Source organism: Pantherophis guttatus, chromosome 5 (genome assembly GCF_059756535.1).
Source record: "Pantherophis guttatus breed Tessera chromosome 5, ASM5975653v1, whole genome shotgun sequence".
Taxonomy (NCBI): Eukaryota; Metazoa; Chordata; class Lepidosauria; order Squamata; family Colubridae; genus Pantherophis; species Pantherophis guttatus.
This window is the reverse complement of record NC_142067.1, coordinates 57397022-57408512: the sequence shown is the minus strand read 5'-3', so window position 1 is coordinate 57408512 and position 11491 is coordinate 57397022. Positions and strand designations below refer to the sequence as shown.

The window sequence follows — 11491 nt, the reverse complement described above, 5'->3', positions numbered from 1 at the left end:
TCTCTAAACTTACTTGCATGCAATCTTTTGGAAAGCATTAATCTGGAAGAAAATCCCATGCCTACAAAATTCTTAAAGGAACCAATTTTGAGTTTCTACAATACCCTCAAGTGTCTCCTTACTTTGATGGGCATTTTAGAAGCTCTCTGGTTATTGACATGTCCCTTATGTTTTTAAGAGACAAACTGATACTGTATATGAGAAAGGAGCCATGAGTTTAATGTTACATTGCCACAAACAGCTCCAAATAGCAGACTGATATATTGATAACTATTATAATAAAATATATTGTTTAAATTGTAAATATTTCTAAATATGTACCTATGCATGTGAATAATAAATGCAGAAAATATGTGAGCAAAATGATGACCTTGTGTCATTTTGGTGATGTTGTTTCCTCTTTGGGGCAATGTGTATGTGATTTTGTCACATTTAGTTCACTGAATTCACTGAACCAAAAGTGAATGCGACATTACTAGAATTTTTTTTTTAAATGCTGATATCTTGCTCCTTTGGCCTAGTAAGATAAATGAATATTCTTGGAGTAAGCAGAGGAAGCGTACTGCATTTGTCTCATCTTTATTTTTAAAATGCAAGCTTCTAAGGAGAATGGAAAAGAGAATGGAGGAAAAGGAGTTGCTTATTTCACATTTTCTTTATTGATTGCCACTGGCTGGAATTTCAGGTTGCATGCTAGATATCAGTAAAACAGATGGAACTATATTAGAATTACAGCAAGATTAAGGAAGGTGGCATATACACTGCTGACCAGGGACAGCTGAATACAGGTTTGAAGCTTCTGAACTGTGATGGATCCTGAAAGGCCTGCAAAGATGCTCATTCTTGCATTAGTGGCTCTTACGATGTCACTGCTCTGGAAGTTGCAGAGGGAAAGATTTTTTTAAAAAAATACACTTTTAATGAAGAAAATTATAAATCCCTCCAAATACTATGAACTCCTCCATTTTTTTTTACTTAAAAGTGGGCAGAGCAAATTTGTTGCAACTGTCAACCACTCCCCATTGCTGCCGCCACCCTCCTACTCAGCTAAGCTCACTTCTGCTCCTGCCTCTTCAATTACTTTAGAAGACAACAAATCTGTATTCTTGCTTTTGTTGCATCAGCCTTCATATGACTGATCGATGCTTTGACAGCTCATGTTGCCAACCTGGCCCTGTGTTTGGGCTTGACAGATGTTATCAGATACAGCCTGACATTTAGAACCCTTTCAGCAAGAATACAGAAGGCTCTGGAAGATACTTCATCTTCCTTGTCATCCTAGCAAGGTGTGTGAAAGTGGGGGAAAGTTTAGGCTAAAGCTTCAAATCCTCTAGCTGCTCATCCAGCCCTCATTCCTTCCAAGAGAAGAATGAAAACAAAAAGAAAACCTCCTAGACGTTCACTGATATCTATGTAAGGGTGCTGTGAATGAGGCCTGAAAGGGGTGGATAGCCTGGATCCTTCAGCAGCAGGAGGTTCAAACTAAGAAGACTGAGCTGAAGTCGGCTTCTCTTCACGGGATACAGGAATGGGTCTCTCGCTATGGCCGGGCTCTGTGGCAGACTGAACCTTGGGAGCAGAGAAGGTTAGCATGCCATCAGTAGACAGAGAGCAAGTGATGGCTGATTGGTCAACAGTGGAAGGAAGACGGTATCGACGATGGAATTCACGGGAAATGTATCCATGATCATCCTGAAGTGAGACGCAACAAAAACAAAAGCAAAAGAAAACTCATTGGCATTAAAGGGGGTAGTTAACAGGTAAGTCCTTCAGAGTCACTTGCTCTATAAACATCAGCCAGGTGCAGAACAGAGTTACAGAAGCAGAAATTATCCAACATATATCCCCTCCGTATTGCTTTCATCCTTTCTCTCCCTTCTTCAAAGAGCTGTCCAGAGCAGATTGGCTTATCCTTGCATGATATAGCTAGTCATATATTCTATACAGGTCTCTGAAAGTATCTTCATATTGAAGGTATCTTCATATTGAAATTGCAAAATGCAAAATGCGATGACCTGCTTCTTGGCTAGTACCAGTCACCAAAGCATATAACATCCATATTGCAGGCCCAGCATTGGCTACTGGTATTTTCCCAGATGCAATCTGAAGTGCTCCTGCTGACTATAAAGCCTTAAATGGCTTGGAACCCAGGTTTTTGAAGTACCACTTTCCCCAGCTAGAATCAAGCCATCCTGTATGGTCATTCCAGGAGAAGTTGAAGTTTCCCACTTCCATGATGTGAGGGCCAAGATCATGTTTATAGCCCTGTTGTACAATATGGCTTCTTCTAAGAGAACAGACTAATCCTTTCCTTAACACCACTCCTGAAGATATAAAAACAGAGCTCTTCCTAAAAACATTTGGTGGGAATTTTTTTTGTATTACTATCATTAATCTTATTATAGTGTTGTTGTTTTTTGTTGAATTGGAGAAATTTTTATCTTACTGTGTATGTTTTAACTATATATTTGTACTGCAACTGTTTTAATTGCAAATTGTAAATTGCCAGGAATCCCTGACAGATTCAGTGATGTACATGTGCAAAAAATAAGTACATAAAATATTGTGCTGTTTTGGACATGTTCAATTAATGTTAATAAACATAATTTAAGGCTTTGGGCATTTCCATACAAAGGGACATGCAATACTTTGAAAACAACTGTAGACCTCTATGTAGATCATCCCTCTGTCTTTGTGGACTTTTCCACCTGATACTGGTGAGGAGTCTTTAAGTCATGTTGAACTTACAATTCCTTCTCAAAGAGCAGGTGGCAACTATGGCCAACATAGTTTTGCACAGCTCCAGCTAATGCACAAGTTGTGCCCATTCCTTCAGGCAGCTGCTCACATCCTTAGTTACTCATTCCCTAGTCACCTCAAAAATAGACTTTATGCTCTACATGGCATTTGCCTTGAAGACTACTTGAAACAACAGCTTATCCAGAATATGGCACTATAATTTGACAAGGGGATGTTGCTATTCCATAAGCTATACTGGCTACAAATTGGCATCCAGGTGCAAATTCAAAATGCTAGTTATGCTTTATAAAGTCATTCATGATATAGGAATGCCAATCCAGGAAGATCAGACAAAGGAAGTGTGCTTTGAGTCTCTTTGATTAAACAGTGTGATCTATCAGGATCTCAGAAGCTACCTTTTCTGTTGTAGTGGATGAACATCCTCCCAAAGATCTGCATAGCTCCTATCTGTTAATATATTAGTGTTAGCCAGGTAGTGTCAGCTTGTAAATGGTATTAAATAAATAGGTCATGATGTCAGCAGTGTTGAAATGCTAACCATTGTAATACTTTCTTAGCCACATTGCAGATGAAAGCTAGAGATTTGGGGAGGAGGAAAGGAGAGTCAATGATAGCTCTATTTTGCCACTGTGGGGGAACTCTTGTTCTCTCCTCCTCCTTCCAACTCTTAAGCTTCAAGTCCTGCAAAACAGATATTAGCTTGAGATGTCTATGGCTCCCTTTTCATTCCCATCACAAACCAGACAAAAGGAAGAAGGGAAAAACTGGCAACCTGTTTTCTTTTTCCATCTTCCTTTTGGCAGGGAGTTGATGGTGCTGCAAAATGTCAGAATTTTGAAGGGGTGGGCAGTATTTTTGTTTTTCCTTTTCTTTTCCTTCTTTCCATTTTGAAAGTGAAAAACTGTCATAGTGAAAGCAGCAGGGACCTACAGTGACTCTGCTTATTGCTAGGAGTTCGATTCTCACCAGCTCAAGGTTGACTCAGCCTTCCATCCTTCTGAGATCGGTAAAATGAGGACCCAGATTGTTTGGGGTGATATGCTGACTCTGTAAACTGCTTAAAGAGGGCTGTAAAGCACTATGGAGCAGGATCAGTGGTGGGTTGCTCCTGGTTCTGTCTGGTTCTATAGAACCTGTAGTAAAACTGACGCGAGGCTCCGCCCACCCGGCACGTCATCATTGGTGATCTGCGCATGCGCAGAAGGGTGCGCGATCCCACTGCAAACCGGTAGTAAAGGTAAGTGGAACCCACCCCTGAGCAGTATATAAGTGTAAGTGCTAATTAATATTGCTAGTATAGCAGCCTGTGGCAAGACAATGATTTTCACTCCTTGTTCTCAACTGGTAGAAGTATGTGTGTGTGTGTGTGTGTGGGGAATCATAGATCAATTTCAAAGTATTTTGGAGGATCTGGTGAGTTGAAACTTTATTTTTTTCTTCATAGCATCTTGCCGCAACTGCAGGGTACACTTTTTTTTCTGGAATAACTAAGTATGGCCCAAGCCTGACATTGTCATGAGCTGAGAAAGAGAGTGATTGACCCAAAGTCACCTAGCTGACTTTCATGGCTAAGGCAGGAGTAGAACTCACAGTCTCCTGGTTTCTAGTCTGGTGCCTTAACCAGTAGACCATATTGACTCACCAATTTATCCAACAGTAGTAATGTAGAAATCCTTGTGGTTAATAGAAGTAACAAAACAAATGAACTATCAGATTAATTGATAATGAATTGATATAATTCTGAAATAATATAATCAACTGTTTGAATTATCTTTCTGCTTTCCTACAAAAAAAACTACAACTTTTTGCAATTAATAAATTAGCAGCATACAGCAAAAGGTAAAATGAAACAGATTTTTTTGTACCTCATTTATCCTTTTTTCTCCATTTTTACTTTATGACATGCATCACCCCCATACTGCATGGACCAACAGTGATTAAGATAGGATGTTTAAGTTCATAAAGCTGTGGTTTCAAAAATTAACATATTCCATTATCCTCTTTGCAGATGAGGAACCAATACTCCTGTACTGTCTTTTCCCCATCATTACAACCATCAAACTCACGTTGTTTCATGATTCTTTTTCACGGTTGCAATCTGTCTGAGAGAGAAGTAACTGTTGATCAGAGTTTTAAGACTAAAAAATGAGATTCTGTGACTTTCCCAAGATTAATCTTTCAAGTATTGGCTCAAAAAATATTAAGTTCAGGGCTAAAATCTTAGGGTATGCATAAATGAAATATGTATTTTACTTCAAGCTTGAAACAAATCATTCCATCTGGAATATTACATCACAATATTTCAGGCTGTCTGTATTTTGACAGAGCAAAACCTGAAACAGATAAAATGTTTTGTAAAATTTTTTGTAACATGCGACTTCAAGTTGAGGGCTACCAACAAGCCAACTAGAGGATGATGATGATGATAAAATAACTTTCTGCTAAGGGAAAATTTACCAATAGAAGAGAGTGATTCAGGGTTGAACTGTGAAGTCCTTGGTGTTCTCTGAGCTTGACTGTTTTTGTTGCAGACATTTCATTACCCAACTAGGTAGCATCTTCTGTGCTAGAAGGGAGTGGAGTTTGCTTTCTGTTTACGGCATATACAGTAGCTTGTCCAGGGGCCCAGGGTCCAAAGATTCATATCTGGATCCAGATTGGCAGCTTCTAGCCCTCTGGCTAGTGCCTGGCAGACTAGTTGAGAAGGATATTGGACTAGTTGAGAAGTTACTGTATATAAACAAAGAACAAATGCACTCCTTTCAAGCACTGAAGATGTTATCTAGTCAGATAATGAAACATCTGCAAGAAAACAACCAAATTCAGAGCACCAAGGATGCCACATGGAAATATTTGTTTCATCATCGTCTTTCTTCAAGTACAACTATGCCCTTCTTCCTTTGCATTGGGGAGGGGGAGCTATGCTATTTTTTTTTTTTAAAAAAACTGGTTATTAGCCTGACATTCTCTAGTTTAAAAGACACTTAACCGACTGATAGACAGACTGACTGATTGTGTGCCCTCAAAAAACAATGCGTAGATCTTAATCTCTTGTAGATCCCTTTCAAATCAATTAGGGAAGGGAGGGAGGAAGGGAGGGAGGGAGGAAGGAAGGAATCAAAGAAGGAAGGAAGGAAGGAAGGAAGGAAGGAAGGAAGGAAGGAAGGCAGGAAGGGGCATGCACAAGCTATTGACATGGAAAGCCACCTTATTCTGGAAATACAGACTTTCCCCATTTAACTGCCACCATTTACATTCTAAATGTAAATTATATTTACATTTGCAGTAACAAACAAACAAAAAAAGAGTCATGCACAGACATACAGAAGCTGATATTAAAGGCTGAGCAGAGTACCCAAAGGCAAAGTTAATTTGCATAGAGTCTGCTGCATTTTTAAATGCACTTGGATCTCTACAAACAAAAGAACACAAAAAAAAAAACACACTGAGTACAATGCTAAACACCAAAAACTCAGGAAGCCATCCTAAGTTAGTTATTCCCTTTTCAATGGCATTTCAATCAAAAATTCCCAAAGAGCCATTGCCAAAGAATCTGAAGCAAGCCATCACCTTCAAACCTTTCAGAAAATAAAAGATAGCTATGTGGAATGGTGACTGAGCTTAGATATGCGTATACACTTTGCAAATGTTCATTTGTCCTATTGATTGTGGGTGCCTTTCAGGGTGCCTTTGAAGAGCAAGACTCATTGCATTTATACAGGTATTCTGAATTGCAAATCAGCAGGAACATGCACAGAACACACACACGCTTTTAAGTTGAGTAGGCCAGACCAATATTGTATTACTTTTTCTCACTGATATTTCACTTGATTTTCTTTATATACACAAGCACTGTACAAATATTTTACAAAACAGCAATGGCAGCCTGGCAATGGCATGAAGGGTGAGGGAACGATCAGATCCCAAATGGTTTCTTTAAAATGCCAGCAGCATTGCTTCAAAACTCCATTCCCAGATCATGCTACCAACCGTAAGCCAGTAGTGATAAATTCGTGTCTGGTCTACCTTGCTATATCGGCCTAGGAAGGAAAATTCCAATGGCAAGAGGCAAGTCCATTTTTAACTGCATCACATAAAACAGTAAACACTAGAAATGTTTTCCCTTGAAATTGTTACATTGTGTTTTATGCTTGAACCAAAACTCAAGAAGCATATACATTTTGTTTTGAGCATGAACTGCTCCAAGCAGGCATTGTATTCAAGGTCAGTCTCTGTGTTGTAAGTCTTGAGGTAGATATTTCTAACATTCCTGTACTGTATTTGAAAAAGATCCATTTCTAGATTCTCAACCCTAAGGAACCATGCTAAACTTATAAAAGCAGGGTCTTTGCAGTTTATTCAGTAGTATTGCCCATCAGATAATGGAGTTCATTTTGGCACCCATTTTTTTCATAATGTACCCCCTAAAATAAATGTCCAGGAATGATATTTTAAGGACAACAAATTCACTTGGCCCTAACTTCATAACTCCTTATATGAAAAATGTTCCTTTCTTCCATCTTTCCCTGTCTCACACACAGTCACAGATATACGGCTCTGATACAGACTAAGATCATACTGTGGGAGTATTTTGCTTCTGACAATGATTCATATTTAGATTAAGCCAAAAGTGGGATGCATATTTACTTATTGATTTATGAGGTATATGAGGCAACATAATGTTTAGGTGGGGAACAATAAACCATTAAAATCACAACAACTAGAAATGACAGGCACTTAGAAACCCACAAAATACATTACAACCCTCTAGGCAGTAATTTCGATCAATCTATCTCCAAATACAAGGGAAAAGGCATGTTTTAATGCCTTTCCAAAGACCAGCAGGATTGGGTCTTCAATTTAAATGAATAAAGTCATTCAGATCAAAAACATAGTGCAGGACAAATTTAATTTTCTCATCTACCACACAGGACATAAAGCTAAATACTTACATAGTTTCATCTTGTTTCTTTTTTATTTCCTCTCTCTAACACCACCAATCTCTAAAATTACTAGATTTTAAGCCCTCTAAGAAAGGGGCTGTCAATCCCACTTGGCAGAGTTTTATAACTTTAAGGGAAATGCTGACTTTATAGATTCATATTTTCACATAACAAAGTGTGAAATTCTGGATTTCGACATGAAAAGCAATATATTTCTTAGGGGTTGGTTTTTTTGTTTTTTTTTGTTACCTATTGAGTATTTATGTTACTTATGGCAAAGAGATGGATAGTGGTTTTTATTTATTGTTTGTTTACTTATTTATGACTCGTGTCTAGGCCACCTGGCTTGCAAATAACTGCTTGTCCTCAGTCTGTAAAGTCTGAAGTTTTGGAAAACAGCCATGAAACATCTTCAAACTGCTTCAGAAAAAATGGAAAATATCCACAGTTCATAAACTTCCTCCAACTAACTCACCTTTTTCTTCTCACCATACTTCTACCATTAGGATTTTCTATAACAATTGAATTAAAATTATAAAAGATCACACAGACCACAAAGACAAACAAATTATCTTATACATTTTGGTGGGTTACAATCTACTTTATCATATTTATTTCATTACATTGTGGTCCACCAGAGTTTATATTTTTATTTCTTCATTAGTTTTGCTATGAATGACTAACATACTGTACCTACTCCTCTTGAACCTATTTAAAGTTCTGAGAACTTTTTAAATGATACTACAATTTTTTCTTACTCTACTATACATTTTGGTCTTTGGACCCAATGGACAATGCAGCTATTTTTCCCTGACTTTATTTGAGCACAAGGTTCTTTCCTAGAACTCCAGACCACATTTTTTATGTAGTCAAAGATCATTCTCCGATTATGTCTACTGCCTTCTAAATATGATGAGAAAAATATTTTTTTAAAAAACCCTGTAATCAGATTTGGAAGGAGACTTAGAGGTATTCTAGTCCAGATTCAAAATTAGTGGCATTATGGCTTCCTTTCATGATGACAGTCCAGCTCTATTTTAATACCTCTAGTGCAGGAGAAGTTACTACCTTTTAAGTCAGTCTATAGGAAAGCTCTTTCCATAGGGAATGTCTATTGTTTAGCTTATAATAAACATTCCTAAAACTTCTAGCCATTGGTATTAGTCGTACAGTAACATTATCACCATCATATCTTATCATATGATCTTTCCTGGAGCAGATGCACAATCAACCTCCTTGCCTAAACTGCAGGTGTTAATATCAGGTGAATAAAAATAATTCCTTTGCATTTGTAATATAATGGAAATTTTCATTATCACTCTTCCTTACCTGTCTCTCATTGTGTTTGCCATGAATTTCCACAAAGTCCTCAATGACTTTTACACTCAAATCTTCAGGGGAGAAATGCTTTACATCCAAAAAGACAAGAAACTTGTCTCGGTCAGATCTCACCTGGAATGAAATAAAGACCACACAAACACATCCCCCCCAAATAATTAAAATTTAAACTATTAGCAACATTAGGTGATTAACTTATTTTTTATTCTCTCTCAGATTATATGATGATATCCTCTGCAATACAGTTTATAAGAACAAAATATCCGAGCTTTTTAACAGTAGCCTCAGGCTAGGGCTGGTTGGAGATGAACTGACTGGGGGGTGCTAAATACCTTACTACAATGAATATTGAGTTGGGGAGCTTTTGTACTAGCATGTTTTTTAAAATAATTTGCATATAGAAAATATGTTAGAAGGCTACTGTAACATATTAAACTAAAATGAATCTATGGACAAAGTTTTTATAGTGTTTTTGCCTTGCCTCACCTTATATGAGTCTAGATGACATGGTCTTTTTTTCTTGCTATTTGGAAAACTTATGAAGGTGAGAAAGAGTACATAGGAGGCAGGAGGCAGAAGTTATCCATCTTTAAGTACTATTTTAAGATTGATATGTTAAAATGACAAGATTGATTTATTCAAAGCATAGGAATTAATATGCTAGATTTGAATGTAAATTTTGGATTTGTTTATGTTCCTACAGAAAAGCTGCTTGCAATGCATTTTCTGGGTTCCTTTCACTTCACATTAAGATCACAGCACCATTCACTTAGTGGTTTGGGCATTCATCTATTTTGTGAATAGATTTTTTTCATTTCCATCAAATCATTTAGTATAAGTTGTAATTCACTGACCTTAAATATACATACATGCATAAACACTTTAGTAATCTTAAGATTTCTCACTGATTTTTAAAAGTAACCACTTTGTCATCTGAGCTCTTGCTAGCTTGTTGACTTGTATTTTACATAAGTTTGCAGAATATGGAACAGAAGAAAGAGTAAACAGGTGGCATTTCAAACCTGACTGTTCTGAACACACGGTCTCAGTAACACTTTATCTTTATAAATGGTTGGTAGGCTATTCTTTCATAAAGGCCACTATAAAGCACTCTGATCATAACATGCCTAACATTTTCTGTAAAGAACATACAAGGTGCACTACTAATGGTTGAATATGAATTTATTTCTAGCTACAAAGAAACCATTGATTTGAATACAAATGTCACACACACAAACATCTGCTTTCAGCTAAGCATGTATATATGCATTCCAGTCCATATTTAGCAAATATTTAAGTATATTAAGAATAAATATGCTTCTTCCTTTCAAATTATCATCACAAAACACCTGCATTACAGTTTAAGTATTTGATAACAAGAACAGTCTGCTATTGTTCGTTGGCCATCTAACCTCCCTATAGTATTGATAAGATTGATTAAATTCTGGAACAATTTCAGATTATGTTGTTTGCATTTTTGCAAATTATTGTAAATCCTACCACATTCTAGTCTCTAGTCAGTGTTGCCAGAAATCAAAATCCTGGTGATTTAGTGTTGCTTTTAGGAGAGATCTTTAAAATAGTTTAAATATATTGAGGTATAGGGATCTTACCTCAGAAACACCTGAGTCCAGCAAAGTACGGAAGAAAGATTGCCTGTAGTATGGGCTGATGGTAGAAGAAAACAAAGGCAGGAGATCATATTCAAAAAAACCATCTCCAAAAAAATGGTCAAAAAAGCGGCTTGGAATTAAAGGTCCAAGAGCTCGTTTGAACCAGGGATGCTGAATGGTAATATCCATGGTCTTTGCTGTGGCTGCAAGCTTAGAAGTCGGGAGAAAGACAGTGCAGTCACTTTGATGATAGTGAGGTCTTAGCTGAACCACACTGTAGGATTATAGAAAACGTCCCTCTATATATACCACTTTGGCAGAATGAAGGCATCAGCGGGATTTCTGGAAAGACATGATCTCATTATGAAGGTCAATCTGGTCAGCAGAAATTGTAGGGACTGACCTGGGAGTGACAGTCTCGTTAGAATCAGTGCCAGAGGGCTGGACAGTCTTCAGCATTCTCTGGAGAGAAGAGCTATTGTATTATTTACCAGCCAGCCATAACACGGTCCTTTTGCCTAGGGACTCACAAGAGAGCATTTTGCCCACACACTACAGATCTTCATAATATCTTCATAAATGACTTAGATGAGGGAATAGAAGGGGAACTTACCAAATTTGAGGATGATACTAAGCCGGCAGGAATAGTCAACATTCTAGATGATAGGCTCAAGATCCAGATGGATCTTGACAAACTTGAACACTGGGCCCTATCTAACAACATGAAATTGAATGTAGAGAAAAATAAAATCTTACACTTAGGCAAGAAAAACCAAAAGTATACATATAGACTGGGTGAAACCAGGCTTAATAGCAGTAACTGTGAGAGGGATCTTG

General features: G+C 37.4%; 1 protein-coding gene across 1 annotated transcript; it reads right to left on the bottom strand.

Annotated features, from left to right (window-relative positions):
* Positions 1 to 636: 636 nt before the first annotated feature.
* On the bottom strand, positions 637 to 10975 carry CRYAA (crystallin alpha A). Its single transcript, XM_034423914.2, has 3 exons — positions 10655 to 10975; positions 9033 to 9155; positions 637 to 1692 (listed from the first exon to the last, which is right to left on the bottom strand). Exons 1-3 carry the CDS (start codon positions 10841 to 10843, stop codon positions 1483 to 1485), a joined length of 522 nt encoding a protein of 173 aa, XP_034279805.1. The 5' UTR covers positions 10844 to 10975; the 3' UTR covers positions 637 to 1482.
* Between the last annotated feature and the right edge of the window lie 516 nt (positions 10976 to 11491).